The sequence below is a fragment of the Peromyscus californicus genome, unplaced genomic scaffold (genome assembly GCF_007827085.1).
Source record: "Peromyscus californicus insignis strain IS unplaced genomic scaffold, ASM782708v3 Scaffold_11__1_contigs__length_118956290, whole genome shotgun sequence".
In the NCBI taxonomy this organism is placed as follows: domain Eukaryota; kingdom Metazoa; phylum Chordata; class Mammalia; order Rodentia; family Cricetidae; genus Peromyscus; species Peromyscus californicus.
The window spans coordinates 113,168,609-113,187,186 of record NW_026294402.1 but is presented as its reverse complement, the minus strand read 5'-3'; the positions used below and the strand labels follow the sequence as shown (position 1 = coordinate 113,187,186).

Genomic DNA, 18,578 nt, shown 5'->3' with positions numbered 1-18,578 from the left:
AAGCAACAGAGCTTTCTCCTAGTTATTTGTTCTGGGAACTTAGCTGCTCTGAGCCAAGGAAACTCCAGATTTCTATAAGAGGTTCCCATGTGATCAAGCTGTCATGGGAGTGGGGCTCTCAGGGACCTCAGAGGCCCTGATGGGAACCCAGCAGACATGAACTCCATGCAGAGAGATGAGGTGGCTTGACCAAGGCCTGCCAAATGGAAAATTCATGAGCAAATTCACCATTTCCCCCATTTTTCTCTGTTATTGATTTTTAGTTTCGTTCCATTGTGGTCAGAAAAGATATTTGGTATGATTTCAAGCTTTGTTAAGATTCATGATTTGTTAAGATTTATATTTTCATGTGCATTCTATCCTGGAGAACATTCCTTGTGCATTGGAGAAGAGAGAGCAATCTTCTGCTGTTGGGTAGAATATCTGTGCACATCTATGGGTCTACTGGTCTACAGTGCTCTTCAGCTCTTGTTTCTTTGTTGGTTGTGGTTTGAATGAGAATGGCCCCACAGGCCATCTGAATGTTTGGTTCCCAGTTGGTTGTGGTGGTATTGTGTTCCCCAAAATATTGTGCACCCTAATAAACTTATCTGGGGTCAGAGACAGAACAGGGACTAGATACGAAGGCTAGAAAATGGTGGCACTCACACCTTTAATCCTAGCATTTCAGAGGTAGAAATCCCTCTGGATCTCTGTGAGTTCAAGGCCACATTGGAAACAGCCAGGCATGGTGACACACGCCTTTAATCCCAGAAAGAGCCTTTAATTCCAGGGAGTGATGGCAGAAGGCAGAAAGATATATAAGGTGTGAAGACCAGTAACTAGAAGCATTTTGGCTGGTTAAGCTTTCAGGCTTTGGAGCAGTACAGTTCAGCTGAGACCCATTCTGGATGAGGACTCAGAGGCCTCCAGTCTGAGGAAACAAGACCAGCTGAGGATCTGGCGAGGTGAGGTAGCCGTGGCTTGTTCTGGTTCTCTGATCTTCCAGTTCACCCCAATACCTGGCTCAGGTTTGTTTTTATTAATAAGACCTTCTAAGATTGCTGCTACAGTTGGTGGACTGTTTAGGAAGGATTAGGTGGTGTGGCCTTGTTGGAGAAGGTGTGTCACTGAGGACGGGCTTTGAGGTTTTTTTGTTTTTTTTGTTTTTTTTGAGACAGGGTTTCTCTGTGTAGCTTTGTGCCTTTCCTGGAACTCGCTTTGGAGACCAGGCTGGCCTCAAACTCACAGAGATCTGCCTGCCTCTGCCTCCTGAGCATTAAAGGCGTGCACCACCACTGCCCAGGCTGGGCTTTGAGGTTTCAAAAGCCCACAACAGTTCCTGTCTCCATCTCTTTCTGCCTAGTGCATGAGGATCAGGTTTAAACTCTCAGCTACTGCTCCAGTGCCGTATCTGCCTGCCTGCTGCCATATTTCCTGCCATGGTGGTCACAGACTCACCCTTTGACACTGTAAGCAAGCTCCCACTTAAATGCTTTCTTCTCTAAGTTGCCTTGGTTGTGTTGTCTTGTTCCAGCAATGGGACAGTGACTAAGACAGAAGTCTGCTGTGTGGGGCTCTACCCATTGCTGAAAGCAAGGCACCAGGACTGAGTTTGCATTACTGTTGAGGTCTCCTTTCAGATCTGCCAATACTTGTTTTGCATGTGTGACTTTGTGGTATTGGGAGCTTATACATTGGCACCGAGTCTGTTACTTTATTACTATGTAAAGACTTTTGCCTTCAAAGACAGTTCTTGCCCTTAAAGTCTACTTCAAGTTCACTGTGTGAGCTATTCTGGCTTTCTTTTGGTTAATATACAACACACATTTTTTTTCTGCTCCTGTGTACACTCCTTGAACAGAAGTGAGTTTCTGGTAGACAGTTGGACTTTCTGTGTATGTTTAACACATTCCAACATTTTATATCTTTTTCTTTGCAGGAATTTAGCCTATTTACAGTAATTAAAGATAAGGTCAGTGTCTTTTATTAACACGTGCACAAGTAAGTGTGTGTGTGTGTGTGTACATGGGTGTATGCATGTTCACATGTATGTGCATGTGGACATACATGCACCTTGAAGAGTTGGCTATATTCCCATGCTTATTACAGCAATTCTCACAGCAGTGACAATATGGAAACAACCTATCAACAGGTAAATTAAAAAAGAAATGGTGCAACGCACAGATATTTCTCAACTTCCTCAGTGGTTTCCCATGTAGCCATAGATTTAATGATCTATTACCAACCTAATAGTCTTCCTTAAGTCAGTGTGGTGGTTTCAAAGAAAATGATCCCCAGAGGGGGTGGCATTATTAGGAGGTGTGGCCTTGTTGGAGTAGGCGTGGTCTTGTTGGAGGAAGTGTGTCACTGTGGAGGCGGGCTTTGAGACCTCATATATGCTCAAGCCATGCCCAGTGAGACAGACCACTTCCTGTTGCCTGCAAGATGTATTCTCAGCTCCAGCATCATGTGTGCCTGCACACTACCATGTTGCACCATGATGGTAAGGGACTGAACCTTTGAACTGTAAGCCACCCCAATTAAATGTTTTCCTTTATAAGAGTTGCCATGGTCATGGTGTCTCTTCACAGCAACAGAAACCCTAAAACAGTCGGGAATATGAAGACAAGAAGTGGAATGTGCAATTTAAAACCCTGGCTGAATCAAGTCCCTTAGTAAATTGGGAAAGCAGTTGCTTTAAGAGTAAAATAAAATGTGATGTACAATTAAATCAAGAGACCTGTGACCAACACTAGGGAGTGAGTGGTGTGTGTGTGTGCACGCACACACATGCATGCACACACACACACACACACACACACACACACACACAAGTACGCTGAGGTTAAAATTTGATTCCTGTGCCTGAACCTAGATGAGTCTCTTCTGGGAAAATGGCCAATTTGTTTCCGAGGAATTGACTCTGGGAGGCAAGAGTGTTGGCATGCTGCAGCTTCACCATGCTGGATGAGCAGAGTTTCCAGGAATAATGAAACTTCTCCTTAGCATGAAGCACAGAAAGCATGGCTTTAAGGTAATGGCCCAACTCCAGATTGTTCCTCCCAGGGAACAATCCTAACAGCTGTAAGTTTGGTCCCTGAGAAATCCCTAAGTTACTTTTACTTGTACCCAAAGTCTTCTGGGAAAACCCAAGTGTGGTACATCAACGAGGCCCGCCAACCTCAGCCTGGCTGCCGTCTCCTCTGCCCTCCAGCCTCTACCTGCTGGTCTGCACAGCTCTGACTGCTCACCTTGCTGGAAGCTGCCTTCCTAGCCATGAGAGTGGACCTCCTTTCTCCTTGTTGCAGAAAGCTAAAACCTCTTTCAGGAGATGATCATTTCCTGCCTCAGGTTTTTGATGGCCGAGGAATGGGGGGCCAGCAACCTCCAGCCCAGGCTTCTGTGCTGACTTCTTCCTCACCCTGCTCCTCATCTTGGACACCCCTAAAGATTAAACTTTCATTCAGAAAATTCCTTTTTTATTTCTCACTGAATTCTTACTGTATTTTTTTTTTTTTAAGATGGGGCTAGCAAATTTTGGCCAAGAAGAGTGAGACAGGACATCTTTGAGTTTGTGGACTTTGTGGTTTCTCTTATAAGGACTCAACAGCTGCATCACACAGTAAAGTGGCTATGGACATCACATGAAGGGATGGGCATGGGTGTATGCCGACAACCTTTTTCCATTTTCATGTGTATCTGGCAGGATGTGTGTATGCATGTTTGCATGTGTGTGGGCATGCATGTGGAGGCTGGTGTTGGGAACAATCTTCAATTATTCTTTCACCTATTCTTTGAGGCAAGGTCTCTTGACAAGCCTAGACCTCAGTGATTAGTCTCTCCCTAGACAGCTTGTTCAGGGATTGCCTGTCTATGCCCTTGAGGGCTGGAAGTACAGGTGGGCCACCAACCCCATCCAGAATTTACGTGGGTTCTTGGGGTCTGAACTGTGTTTCCCATGCTTATGCAGCAAGCTCTTTTATCCCTGAGCCACCCCCACCATGTAACCCCCCTCCACCCCGACCACCACCCTGTGGCACTCAAACTTATGCTTCGCCACAGGCTATGGCTTGCTAACTCTGGTTGTATCATATTTAACTAATGAATTCTTCACCACCTTTGGGCTTGGGTTTGGGGATGGATGAACCTGGTTCTAACGGCACCTTCCTTTGAGGCAGAACTGTGTGAGCTTTTCCCATGATGCCAAACAGCAATGTGGACATAGGGCTCCGGGGCTGGAAACTCAGTGGGTGCTCCAAATGCTCAGGCCTTGAGGGACCCATTTCTACTACCGCATCCCTACTAGAAAAATCCTTCCTTCTCAGGGAACAGGAAGGGGGAATCTTAGACATGTTTGTTAGGATCAGAGAAGGGCCAGTTTTTCAGACATGGTAACACTTGCTTTAAATTAAACTGCAATTATATACCTGGACTGTACACTGTAAATACAGTTACTAAGGCAACCAAGTCCTAGGCTGAAACCTTTGAAAAGTAGGATGATTGGGTTGGGTGGGAGTAAATGTGTTTCAAACCCCATCCAAGGGAATTACTCAAGAAGGCTCCATTTAAAAGAAACAAGCAAGATGTATTCTGATACGCAGTGTGACTTCACAGTGGCTGTCTGCCTCATACTGCAGCATCCTTCCAGGACCACAGAAGTGACATTTATGATCTGGTATTCCTCCCACAGGTGTGAGAGCTCCAGGTACAAGAGGCTCCAGCTTCGTGCAATTTGTGTATGAACCCCTATCACCTGGTGTCTTAATCATAGTTCTGTCAAGGTGAAGTGCTGTGGGATGTTCTGTATGGCAAATGTGTTGCTAATTAGTCAATAAATAAAACACTGATTGGCCATTGGCTAGGCAGGAAGTGTAGGCGGGACAAGGAGGAGAATAGAGCTGGGAAGTGGAAGGCTGAGTCAGCGAGACACTGCCAGCCGCCATGATGACAAGCTGAATGTGAAGATGCCGGTAAGCCACGAGCCATGTGGCAAGGTATAGAAATGGATTAATTTAAGCTGTAAGAACAGTTAGCAAGAAGCCTGCCACGGCCATACAGTTTGTAACCAATATAAGTCTCTGTGTTTACTTGGTCGGGTCTGACGGCTGTGGGACTGGCAGGTGAGAGAGATTTATCCTGACTGTGGGCCAGGCAGGAAAACTCTAGCTACAGTGAAGAGACACCACAGCCAAGGCATTCAACTGGGGCCGGCTTACATTTTCAGAGGTCTAGTCCATTATCACGGTGGCAGGGAGCACGGCAGCGTGCAGGTGCTGGAACAGCAGCTGAGAGCCGCATCTTGATCCATAGACAGAGAGGAAGAAAGAAAACAGGCCTGGCATGGGCTTTTGAAAAGGCCCCTCCCAGTGACACACTTCCTCCAACAGGGCTACATCTATTTCAGCAAGGCCATATCCTAACAAGACCACACCTCCTAATCCTTCTCAAGTATTGCTACTCCCTGATGACTAAGCATTCAATTATGAGAACCTATGGGGGCCATTCTTACTCAAATCACCACAACTGGCATGGTATTTAGTATTTTAAAAATGGGTATAGCTGGGTGGTGGTGGCACAAGCCTTTAATCCCAACACTAGGGAGGCAGAGGCAGGCGGATCTCTGTGAGTTCAAGGCCAGCCTAGGCTACAGAGTGAGTTCCAGGAAAGGCTCCAAAGCTACACAGAGAAACCCTGTCTCGAAAAAAAAAATAAATAAATAAAAATAAAAATAAAAAATAAAATAAAAAATAAAAAAAATGGGTATAATTGCCCTGAGAGTAGGTTCCTCTATCCCAATTCTGTTTTTATTTTATTTTAATAAAACCCAACACAGCCTTTCATGAGGCATGCTGTAAGCCTGCAGGGTAGTCCCAGGAATTTCAGCTCGACTTCACCTATATCCAGAGGGAGGACACAAGCTGGTTGCTTTTGCTTTTGCTGTTGCTGTTTTGTTTTGAGATAGGGTCCCACTGTGGAGCCTGGACTGACCCGGAACTCTATGTAGAGCAGGATGGCTTTGAACTCACAAAAATCCATCTGAGTGTTGGGATTACAGGTGTGCATGACCACACAAGACCTTGCCTTTTTTTTTTTTTTTTAAAGACAGGATCTTCTGTAACTCAGCCTGACCTTGAACTTCTGTGTGGCTAAGGATGACGTTGAACTTGTGATCCTCTTGTCTCCCCCTTCAACTCACTACACTTGGTTTACACAGTGATAGGGAGTGAACCCAGGGCCTCATCCATTGTAGGTCATCTGCTGAGCTCTACCAAGTCCAGCGCGGATCTCTTTCTATGTCACTCACCTTTACATCGTATGACAAAGGGCCAGAGAGCAACATAAGACAGCCCACACCTTCTCTTTTGCTACTTGTACTTCCTCTACTTGCATGTGCGCGCGCGCGCGCGCGCGCGCACACACACACACACACCCTGTGGTGGAAGTCACTGGAATCACACAGCATACACTGGCCAAGGAAGGATTCCCAGAGGGAGCTCCCAGCATATCCCATTTCATTAAACAGCCTTGCAGAATGACATAGGCTTTTGTTCCTTTACAAGGGCTCTTTCAATGAAGACACTAGGCCAGGTTTTGAGGTAAGTGTTGGGAAATTAATAGCTAATGCTAGAAGACAGATATCTGTGTTCACTGGGCTCCACTCTAGTGGGGGAGATGTACAAATGACTGGACAGAATCCACTGTGGTGGGATTCATGGAAGGAGCAGACAGGCAGCTGAGTTGGGGGAGCTGAGAGATGGTTCTCTGAGGTAGCAACATTCAGGCTGAAACCTCAAACATAAAGGTTGGCCTTGAGAGATGAGCAGTGTGGAAACCTTGACAGGAGAGGGGGCAGCAGGGTCCAAGGCCAGACGAGCCTGGTAGGTGTGAGGATGGCCGGAATGTAGTGTGTAGGTGACCCTGGAGAGTGCTGGCGAATCAGGGCATCATCTTGCAGGGTCCCGGGACTCAAAGAGGAAAGTTGTGGCAGGGTTATTCAGGGACACAGGTGTGAGGCACAGGCTAGGTGACAAGCTGCATGGCCAGGCCTGGGAGGAGGGGGTGGCCTGGAGGACAGAGTGGAGGGACCTGAGTACTGTTTATGTTTTACTTGAACTCGTGGTGACAGAGCTGGTTCCTGAGTTCTGGTTAAAATCAGCTCTGCTTCCTGGAGTGGCCCTAGCTAGCAGGCCATTGTTCTTCCCTTTGAACAGAACCATGAACAGAGCCAACATCTGGAAGACACATGCAGGGGTGGTGGAGATCATTAAACTGACTTGATGGTGTTGTTTTTCATAATCAGGCAGAGAAGAATAAGCAAGATCTGCTTCCCTAGAAAGTGTCTCAGGCTCCTGGACAATCCTTCCAATCTAAGAACAATATTTTTCTTCTATTTTAATTTCAACCAGAGAATGACACGGTTGAAATAAAATGTAAGACCGCCCTCCACCAAATCCACCCCTGCGAGTCTGTCGAAGGGAAAGCACTGTTATCTTCCTTCGTTCTTCCTTGTCTTGGTGATTATTTCTGTCTCTAGAAAGCATACATACCGATGTGATGACTTGATTTACCAGATTGATGTGTTATCCCACAGAATTCCTGCCCCCACAGGTAAGGATTGCTATCACCACGGCTCCCTCCCGGCCCCATTCCCCTCTCACAGGCCAACTGCTACTCTTTGCTCTTTTCCCCGCTGTGGGTCCCAAACTAGCTGCGTCAGGATCAGTGGTCAGCTTATTAAAACACATGCTAGCCCATTTCTGATTTACTTTCTCATTTAGTGTGTCTAGGTGGGTCCAAGAATTTTCTTTTCCTTTGTCAATGTTAATTTTCACTTGTGTAGGCACACTCACGTGTGGGGTGGGTAGGGATGCTCGCATGTGGAGGACAGTCGTCCTTGATTGCTTTTACACCTTATTCATTGAAGCAGCGTGTTTTAATCAAACCCAGAGCTTGTTGATATGGCTAGTCTCTCCAGTCAGCTTGCTCTGGGAATCCCATCCCCACCTTCTCATGCTTGTGTGGCAAGCCTTTTAACTACTGAATCATCTCCTCTACTTTCAAATTTTCTTACATGATCCCAAGATCAGCTGGGGTTGCTGGCACAGGGGCTGCTGAGGCCAGTATTCTATTACTGACCTCTGCAATCTTAACTAATGAACAGCTATTTTTTGTTTCATTGGGTTCTGCAATCTCTCTTGGCTTACCAATTTAAAAGCACTATTAAGAGATTAGGCTATTAAGAGAACTATTACTATTTTACGTCTATCTAGTCAATCTGATGGCATCTGTGTTTTATGCTGTTACTCTGACTATGGCTTGGCGGCAGAGACTAAAACCTATAAGTAGTGTTCATGCTGTTTACCTATAGGTTTCCACAGTAGGGCCCAGGTCATTGTCTTGACTACATGGCCTACACAGGGGCCAAGCTGAATCCAGGAATATGTGACTTTAACTTAACAGAAAATCATCTACTATCTAGGTCTTTTTCTTACTCGTACTCACCTATTTACTCCAAATCCCAGTTTAATATGCATTATATTTGAACCATGGCATTATTAGGTATATTGCTTGTTAAGGTTTTTATTATTTGTGTGTGTGTGTGTGTGTGTGCGTGCGCGCGCGGGTACAGGTGCTCTTGGAGGACAGGAAAGGGGGACCAATTCCCTGGAGCTGGAGTTACAGATGTTTGTGAGACACACAGAGTGGGCACTGGGAAGCAAACACCTTCACTCTGAGAGAGCTTTTATAGTCTCAGATAGGGTGTGGTGGCAGCCATCTGTAATCCCAGCACTTGAGAGGCTAAGGCAGGAAGACTACAAGTTCGAGGCAGGCTGTGCTACATAATAAGTCTGAAGGGCAGTCTGGACTATACAACAGGACCCTGTGTCAAAAAACAAAATAAAAATTCATAATATCTTTTATCCTCTGAATAACAGTTTGCCTTCTAAGTCTAATATTCTATTTATTTTCATTCCAATTGGCCTTTCTCTTTCATGTCCACATTGCCTCTAAACTCAGTTTTTCTTGGTTGCTAACTCATACTAAGGGTAAATCACTGATGTGTAGGTCTATAGATACATTTAGGTGGAAGGCTGGCTGGAAGGCTGGAAATAGGGTTTCCTTTGGGAAGACTGGCTCACACTCATGCCTCAAACATTTTACTCAACTCTTCAGACACAATGAATCAGCTGTCTGCCTTACTGCTAATTCATATATATGCCTGCTAATTAATGAACCTGGAGCAAACAAGAAGGACATTTTGATACCAATCTTTCCCTATATCCCTGGCCCGGGTTGGATCGCTGACTGTCCTAGTCCATGAAGGTTTTAAGACACTCTTCAGGAGAGAAGATCCCCTTCAGTGCTCGGACCCTGTAGGAATGAGGGTTAGGTCCAGGGAAATTCTGTTCAGAGCTAGCAACATACTAATTCGAGTTAGCAACTCTCTCCCTGGTCAGTACAGAGTCTCGACAAATGCAAAGGTCACTGAGATGAGTCCTAACACGCCAAGTGCCGACGTCTACAATATAAGCATGAACAGATTTTTTTTTTTAAGGACAGCAAGAGTTATATTTAGAGAACAGAACAATGCTAGTACTAGGAATTTATTACTAAAATTTATAGAATTTACCATGAATGTCTGTTTGCCCCTTGTGTGTCTGTCCCTGTGGAAGTCAGAAAAGGGCATCAGATCATCTGGAACAGGAGTTATAGGCAGCTGTGAGCTGCTGTGTGGGTGCTGGGGATTGAACCCAGGTCCTCCACAAGAGCAGCCAGTGCTCTCAACAGCTAAGCCATTTCTCCAGGCCCCAGAGCATCTGATTCTTAATACAGAAACCATTTAACTGTCCTCTCCTCTCCTCCTTGGTTTTTTTTGTAGCTCACCTTGAGGCTAGCCCTGCACTCTGCCCCACGTAGACATCCTGTGTCCTTCTGACTCTTCCTACATTTCCCAAATTCTGAGTCTAAGCGACCAGCAAGGCTTGCAGGCCACCTTCTCACTTGTACTTTAAAAGGGAGGCTCATGTCTTAAAACAAAAGGAAGCCTTGCCCCGAATGTGTGTGTGTGTGTGTGTGTGTGTGTGTGTGTGTGTGTGTGTGTGTGTGTGTAAGCAGAGAAAGCTAGTTGAGTACTGAGCATGCATGCATACTCTCCCCCCCCCCCACCTCCCATCTCTCTCTCTCCCCTCCTTTTCCCTGTCCCCCTCTTCTGCTGTTCATAGTGGCTGCCATGTGACCAGCTGCTTCAAGTTTCCTCCTTGACTTCTCCATGGTGATGGATCCTAAAATGGAGGGCTACAATGAACCCTTGCTCCCCTAAGTTGCTTTCTGCCAGGATATTTTATCACAGGGACAGACACAAAACTAGCACGGATTCTAACCTGATTCTTCTGGGCGATCTTCTGTCCCTTCTTCCAGCGCAGCACTGGTGTCAGGTCTGGCAGCTCCCGCGCCTCATCACCAGACACATGCACACCCAGGCTGTAGGCAGCTTCAAACACGATGGGGCTGATGACATCCTGGACCCTCCGCTGCAACCGCAAACAAGAAGAGCATTAATGGTGAGCATCTGTGATGCTGGGGCAGCTTTCTGCTGTGCACAAAGACCGGCCTGCCACACCGCTCACCTCAGGTGGTCCTCACAACCACCCTCACAAGCTAAGGCTTCACTGCTTTCATCTTGTAGGCAAGGTAAGGGAGGCCCAGGGCAAACATCAGCTTGTCCTGGCCTCTGTGGACAGGCAGGGACTGTGTGGTGCTAAATCATCTTCTCCAGAGCATATGGAAGACATTATCTAACTCGTCACCGTTGTGTGCGTGGATGCCAGTTGGTGCCTGGGACAGCATCTGTACCTGATGCTAACCCTTTACTTCCAGGAGGTGTGGATAACCAAAGCTCTTTTGCACTGAGATTACAGTTTTGTGTCAGGGCAGGGGATCCAACAACACTGATGTGAATGGTGTCTGCAGCAGGCTAGCCATCAGTGGGGTCAAATGCAAGCTTCGTGCTCATTCTTCTAGAACCCAAGGATTTCAAAGCCCCCGGAATGGTCGACTGGTAGCCACAAGAGGGGCGGGAAAGCTGTGTTAGGTATCTTTTCTGTTGCTGTGATAAAACATTACAACCCAGGAAACTTATAGAAGGAAGAGTTTATTGGGGCTATGGTTCCAGAGGGCAAGAGTCCATCATGGTAGGGAAGCATTCAGCAAGCAGCAGGAACAGGAAGCTGGAAACTCAGACCCTCAACCCAAAGCAGGAAGGAGCATGATGGACAGGGGTGAGGGGGAGAACTGCAAGTGGTGGAAACTTGTAAATCTCAAAGCTCACTTCCTGTGACACACTTCCTCCAGCAAGGCTGCGCCTTCTAAACTTTTCCAAACACTATCGTCGCCTAGAGACCAGTGTTCAAATGCTGGAGCCTACAGGGACATACTCATTCCAATCACTCCAGGAGGGAGGAGAAGAGGAGACGAGTGGTCTAACAAGATGCCAGGTCCACGCTATGGCTTCTAGGGATGAACAACACATTCTATACCCACCATCACACAGGAAAGGAACAAAGAAGGTACAAGACTGAGTTCCACAGGACACAGGCCTGGTAAGGACCCTGATCTTTTCAACTTCCAAGTTCATGGTCTTTCTGCATAGTGGCACTGCCTCTGGGTGACTCTAGGCCCCACACCCTCACAGGTGAGAAGTAGAGGCAAGAGTTGGTCAGTAGTCTTGCATCAAGGGCCAGCACATTATCTGGGGTGATCTACCTTAACATAGCAAGGCTAAGAAGGTCATCACCCACAGTCAAACCCTCTGCTCTGTAACCATCATGGAGAGCACAGGTGTGGCGCGCAGGGAACTGAGAAAACACCTTATAAAGAACAAGAGAAGCTGGCCAGGCGGTGGATGCTACCTACCCTAGAAGCCTGAACACACAGCCCATGAATTCACATTATTCTCTATGAAGTTTGGAGGAGTTAGGATCGGAGTCTCATTGTGTTCAAAATGATAGAAAGTTCCACATGTCTCAGGAAGCACCCAGAAGAGAGCTTTCTCCAATGCTCTATGACAGCCCATCTCCTCACACAGAGGCAGCCATGGCTGTCCTTGGGGACAGCTGGGGACAGACTCTCACCCAGCAGGGGAGAAAACAGGCCAAGCATCTTGGCTCTCAAACTTCACTGCCATCTCTGTGCTCAGCAGGCACCCTAGGCAATGTCTGTGTCCTTTGTAAGGATGCCCAACTTGTGACTACAAGGATGACCAATTACCCCATATGGATGAAAATATGTCTTAGAAGTGAAGGGATGTTGCCAACCTACAGACTATGGCAGAGTTCTCAGGATAGGCCTTGTTTCTCAGGATGGTATTTGGGTTCCCTGGGAGTGGAGCAGTCTGGATAATAAGTGTGGGGGGGTACCCCAAAATAAAGCAAGGTTAAACAGCATCTTACTGTTTTGTTTGTCAATTATGTTTTCACTTCAATTGTGTCTGAGAAGTGGGGAGTAGTCCCAGGTGTAATGGGCCATGGCACCCCATGTTTTCTCACAGGTCTCCTCATGATAAGATTGAGTGGAACACACTCAGAGGTGCTGGGTGTTATAAACTTCCTGGAATAGTTCTGGGAAGGAGTCAGCAGTGCTGAGTAGGATAGATGGGAGGCAAATGTGGCAGATGTGAGGTAGGGTGTGGAGGACACAGCAAAGGGACACAGGCGACATCAGAGGCTGATGCCTGGACAAGAAGCAGATGATGCACATTTGTGTCCCAGTAAAGCATCCAGCTGGGAAAAGATTCAGTTCTGCAGCCTAACAAAAATACAGGACCTCCACAGCAGAGTGATGGAGGTACCTTAGACAAAGGGTTTCTAGAAAATTCTCTGGAACTCTTCATCTTAGAACAGATCTTTAAGATTTGAGATCTTTCCAGGAGCAAGCCACATACCTAGGATCCAGATTCCTCCAGCCTGCTGGCTCTAACCAGGATTCAAAGATGGTAGATGGCATGGAGAAAGATGGACGAACACACGCCAAATTCACACATTTGCAAACACATTCTCTGTGTTTCTTTGAGGTTGGTTAACTCTTTCAGGGTCTTACACTAAATATTTTATGTTAAGTCCACAATGACACTGTTATTCTGGGCCCAGAGGAAGAGGAGAGTGGGGGAGGGGCAGCAGTCACTTTATGTTTCTGGACTGTCATGTGTATTCCAGAGCCTTCCCCAAGCTGAGCTGACCTCCTTCTACTTAATCCTCACACCATGTGGTGGGTAGATTTCTGCTCAGCTTTTACAGAGAAGGTAACTGAGACTCAGGAGCTTAAACAAATTGTTCCTCCATCCCAAAGCTCATTACGTGGTAGAACCAGACTTCTCAGAACCAAAAGCAAAAGGAATTTCCTTGGTGTCCATTAAATGCCTTGGTTGTGTTGAGGGTCTCACTATGTAGCTGGTTCGGGCTGGATTTAAGTGTGTTACATAGTACAGTCTGACCCCAACCCCGGTGATGCTCCTGCCTCAGTAGCCTGAGTGCCGTGATCACAGATGGGTGTGTGCAAATGCTTCCCTCATAAAGTTCTACTTTAAAACCGTTCCCATCACATCAGGTTCCAGTGACTCTTTAAAAATGCCTTGTTCAGGGGCTTAGGAGATGATTTGATGGAGAAACCGCTCATCCTACAACCCTGAGAACCTGAGTTTGGGTTCCCAGTACCCACGTAAAAAGATTGGCATGTTGATGTGCACTTGCAGCCCCAGTGCAGGGGAGGTGCAGGCAGGTAGATCCTGGGGGCTTGGTGGCAACAGTCTAGGCAAAATGCCAAGCTGTAAGTTCAGGATCAAGAGATCCTGTGGTCCTTCATGTTCCTGCTTCACAGAAGAAACTGCCAGACGTTCTACAGGAAACAGGGAGAAGTGGCTGACGAACTTCCAGAATGGGCAGAACAACCCTTAAAATATCCTGCTTCACTGAAAGCTATGCCAGAGACTCTAGGCTTATAGGCTGAAGATGGATGCCCCAATGCTACAGAGGAACTTTGGATGACAGTCCAGGAAGCCAGATGTCCTCTGTCATTTCTAGAATTATGGAAGTTGCTTGCAATAAACTTCCTGTTTACTCAGGTAATATTATAGCCTTCTGGGGTCTTTGATGGAGTTGGAGACTAGATAGTTATAGTTTTCCTTAGCCATGATAAAAGATAAATTAGATATAAAACTTTAGACTCACAAAAATAGGATAAATAATAGAATATTTTCTTTAATTTTGCCAAATACAAATAGACTAGATATTGTACCTGTAATTCTTGCTTGATAATTGTTTTGTTATATATAATTTTACTTTGTTAAAGTTAAAACCTTCCTTTTTGATTAGACAGAAAAGGGGAAGTGCTGTGGGATGTCTTTCTGCATGCAGTGAATATGTGTGGCTCCCATTGGATAATAAACAAAGCTGTTTTGGCCTATGGCAGGTTTATAGCCAGACGGAAAATCCAAGCAGAGATACAGAGAGAAGAAGAGTGGAGTTGAGACTTGAACTCACTACCTACGGAGCAACGAGATGTCAGCAGACCAGTAACTCCATGGCCACATGGCAACACTTAGATTAACAGAAATGGGTTAAGTTATAATAGCTAGCTAGCAAGAAGCTTGAGCCATAGGCCATACAGCTTATAATTAATATAAGCCTCTGAGTAATTATTTTATAAGCAGCTCTGGGACCGTGGGTGAGAGAGATTCGTCTGGACCTCGGGGCCGTACAGGACCGGAGAAACTTGTGGCTACAATCTTGTCTCAAAAGGAAGGTAGAGGATGATAGAGGAAGACACTCCCACTAGACTCTGGCTTCCATAGGCCCTTGCATGGGCAAGCATCCCCGCCCACCCCACCCCCCCCCACACAGGAGCACAAGATGAGCACAAGGACACACACACCCACAATGCCTCTTCTCATCAAAAAGATGAATGATTAATTGGTCGCTAGGAAATAAGGACATGGAGTGGTAGTGTTTCTAAGTGTGTGACCACACAAGCAGTGACTGCCAAGGAAAAGGACCTTAGTCATGTGTGTCTGAGTTTGGACCATGAATACAAGAGGACATCTAGGTGGACAGATGCTAGTCTTTGGCAGCAGCTGCATGAGTCTACTTTAATTAATGAATGAGTTTGGAGAGCAGCTTCTTCTTTCATGTTGCAGTAGCTTGGAGCAGCCGGGAACTCAAACCACATTGAGTGGTGGGCGGAGGCAGAGGAGGATGCTGTGCCTGAAGTCTAGCCCCTCCTCCTGCTGGGCAGCCCCTCCCCCTGCTGGGCAGCCCCTCCTCCTGCTGGGCAGCCCCTCCCCCTGCTGGGCAGCCCCTCCCCCTGCTGGGCAGGCCCCTCCTCCAGCTGGGCAGCCCCTCCCCCTGCTGGGCAGCCCCTCCCCCTGCTGGGCAGCCCCTCCTCCTGCTGGGCAGCCCCTCCTCCTGCTGGGCAGCCCCTGCCCCTGCTGGGCAGCCCCTCCCCCTGCTGGGCAGCCCCTCCTCCTGCTGGGCAGCCCCTCCTCCTGCTGGGCAGCTCCTCCCCCTGCTGGGCTGGTCTGCTCCAAGTGGAGGCAGAGGGAAAGCAGCAGGCTGTTTGGGGGTTTCCCCACCATTTTTGGAAGCCCTGCTTCCTTCTGTTCAGCACCACATGAAGTGAAGGAGCTGGCCGGGATAGAAGTCTGTGGCTCTGGCACTTCACCACAGTGGCTCAAATTTTACTGCTTAAAAAGTCACTACTACAAGCTGAGTTTTATTATTACTTTTTTCCTTTTCCTTTTTCTTCTCTTTTGAGACAAGGTTTTATATATATCCCAGACTGGCCTCAAATGTAGTCAGAGATAACCTGGAACTCCAGACCATTTTGCCTCCACTTCCAGAGTGCTGGGATTACAGGTGTGTGTCCCCACGTTAGACTACAAACAGAAGCCTCTTAAATTGAACACGTGTTTAGTAGAGAGGCCAGAATCTACCTTTTCCCACTAAAGGCATCAGGAGTCTCCTGCTTTGAAAACGGAAGGCATGCTCATGGAGGACACCCAGGCTGGTGGCTGACCTGGCCATGGCTGGCGTTTTTATAGGGAATGTAACACATGCTCCATTTGAAATTTATTGGGTGCTTACTTTCTGCCAGGCAGTGTGCTGGGTGTCAGGGAGACAGACATAAAAGACCTGGAGGGAATTAACAGTTTCAGAGGGAGAAGCCGAGCCATGACAATGTCATACAGCATGCACCTGGACAGAGGTGGCTCCAGGACACAAAGGAAATTCACACCTGATTCTTACAGGCCTGGCAGGCTTCCCAGAAGAGCGACTCTGGGGCTGAGCAGTAAGACAGAAGGACATGTGCCAGAGGGCAGGTGTAAGGCTTAGCTGGTATGGCGGTGCACAGAACGCTTAGAGGTGTTAATGGACCACATAGACTTACAGACACAGAAAAGTCGTGCTGAATGCAGGCCCGGGCAGGGAGGCCCATGCAGAAGTCCATCTCAGGTGTCCACCCTTAAGGCTGAGGAAACCCCTCTCTAAAAGCTGGGAGCTCAGGGACAAATTGACATGATGCTGCAGGCTGTGTTCTGGAAGATCTTTCTATCTGCAGCAAGAAGGCATGGATGACAGCTGGGCCGGGAAGAGCCTGGGAAGGTGGCGACCAAGGATTTTAGACAAAAAGATCACCACCCGCCACTGTGGGTGGCCCGCAGCCAGGACCCAACAGTGGGCCAGAGCCAGAGGAACCCCTTTGCTGGCCTAAAGAGAACACACGTTGCTGTTTGGGAGGAGCCAAGAGTGACTTGGTTCTACTTCTCACTCCAGGGCCCAACGCAAGCTGGGTTTGATCGCCGTGGCACCAGCTGGCTAGCCACGTGACTTGGAAATCTACCCGAGAGCTGCTTCTCCCCCACTGGAAAAAAAATAAAATTAAAGCAACGCAGTTTTTTCCTTGCTTAGCTCACAGTGGCAACAAATTAAATAAAAACGGGAAGGGCTGGCCTCACTTTAAATCTGCAAATAACACAGAAGTTCAGTAAATAGGCAGTTAGCATTAAGTCAGATGAAGTCCGCTCAGTGCGCTTTGTTGTTGCTGCTTGGGTTTTTGTTTGTTTGTTTGTTTGAGACCTTAATTTCTTTTCTTTTTCAAACATGAGATTTTTCCACCTCCTCCATCCTGTATCCTCGTGTGTTCTCCAAGTCCACCCCTTTCCACTTCTGCCTCTGCTGGCCTCACAGACACTCTAAATTAAGAAATCCTCACAAGCAGAGTATGCTCCTTCCATGTGTCTCCTCACAAAACAGCCAGACTACATCATGACACTTTCCTCAGACCACATTGACTACATCACCCAGTGACATCACAGCCTTCCTGGTGGACGTGAGAACGCTCTGCAATATTCCTACAACGGCAAAAGAAAGTATCCTCCTCCGTGTGATGCTATCAGAATGACTGCTAAAGTGTTAGATTTCAAAATTCTCATAAGCATGGAGGCTGATTTAAAGCAAACAAAGGATTTTCCACCTCCAGGAATGGTGGAGTAACTTACTAAAACTACCTCCACAGACGAATGGAGAGGATGAACACACATAAGCACATACTTGTGGTGTGTGTGTGTGTGTGTGTGTGTGTGTGTGTGTGTGTGTGTGTTTAAGACACTGGTTTAAAACTATCAAGGAACTATTGAAATAATCAGGACTTCAGCATCTGGAGTTATCCGCCTCCCCGGGGAAAGAACACACAGATGACCACAGCATTTAGGGACACTTTCGCCTTCACATGGTTCCAAACTTGCAGCCATGTGGAGTGAGGATGTGTGAGCTCAGCTCAGCTCCTGGCAGGAACTGGGATGTTCAGAGGCAGCCAGGATGAGGACCCAAGGGCCCACAGAGAAAGAAGTGCTTTGAGATGAGTGTGAACTCAAGGCTTCACTCACACTCTAGGTATCTAGCAATTCCCACAGCAGCAGAGCTGTGAGAATGAAGCCAGGCAGGAGTTAAGCCCTGAGATCATAGCTCACATCAGCTGCAGTCACAGCAGGAGAGAGGACCTGTGACCTGAAAGCTAAGTCAACAAGAATGGGAGGAAAGGGAAGAGAAAACTCAGAAATGAACCCAAGAGGCGTTCAGGAGGCAGGGAAAGGTGTAACATTTATAATTATATAGTATGCTGAGCATAATAGTGTAACAATGGTGTATCATACATGAACAGTGGCAACTAATGCTAATTTTTAAAGTATCTTTGATAAGAAAAATTGTAAGATTTCAATCCTATTACCAGAGAGAAACAACCCTAGTAGATTGAAGTTTGGAGGTTGGGGGTGTAGATACCAGGGCTGAGTGAAGAGTGACTGAAGAATACAGAATTTCTCCTGTGGTAATAAAAATATTCTAAAATTGATTGTGGGGATAGTTGTAGAACTACGGAAACATTCAGACTAAACCATGTACTCTCTCTCTCTCTCTCTCTCTCTCTCTCTCTCTCTCTCTCTCTCTCTCTTTGTGATGGCTAATTTTGATTGCCAACTTGAGTGGATTTAGAATTACCTAGAAACATACCTCTGAACATGTCTTTGAGAGTGACCTAGAGGGGTTTAT

General features: G+C 46.9%; 1 protein-coding gene across 3 annotated transcripts in view; it reads right to left on the bottom strand.

Moving 5' to 3' along the window:
* The window catches only part of Itga9 (integrin subunit alpha 9), a 314,925-nt gene that overhangs the window by 132,844 nt on the left and 163,503 nt on the right, over positions 1-18,578 (bottom strand). For all 3 annotated transcript variants that reach the window (XM_052723820.1, XM_052723809.1, XM_052723831.1), the window contains one exon: positions 10,365-10,514. In XM_052723820.1, coding sequence (XP_052579780.1) covers positions 10,365-10,514 — 150 coding nt within the window. The remainder of the gene's footprint in view (positions 1-10,364; positions 10,515-18,578) is intronic.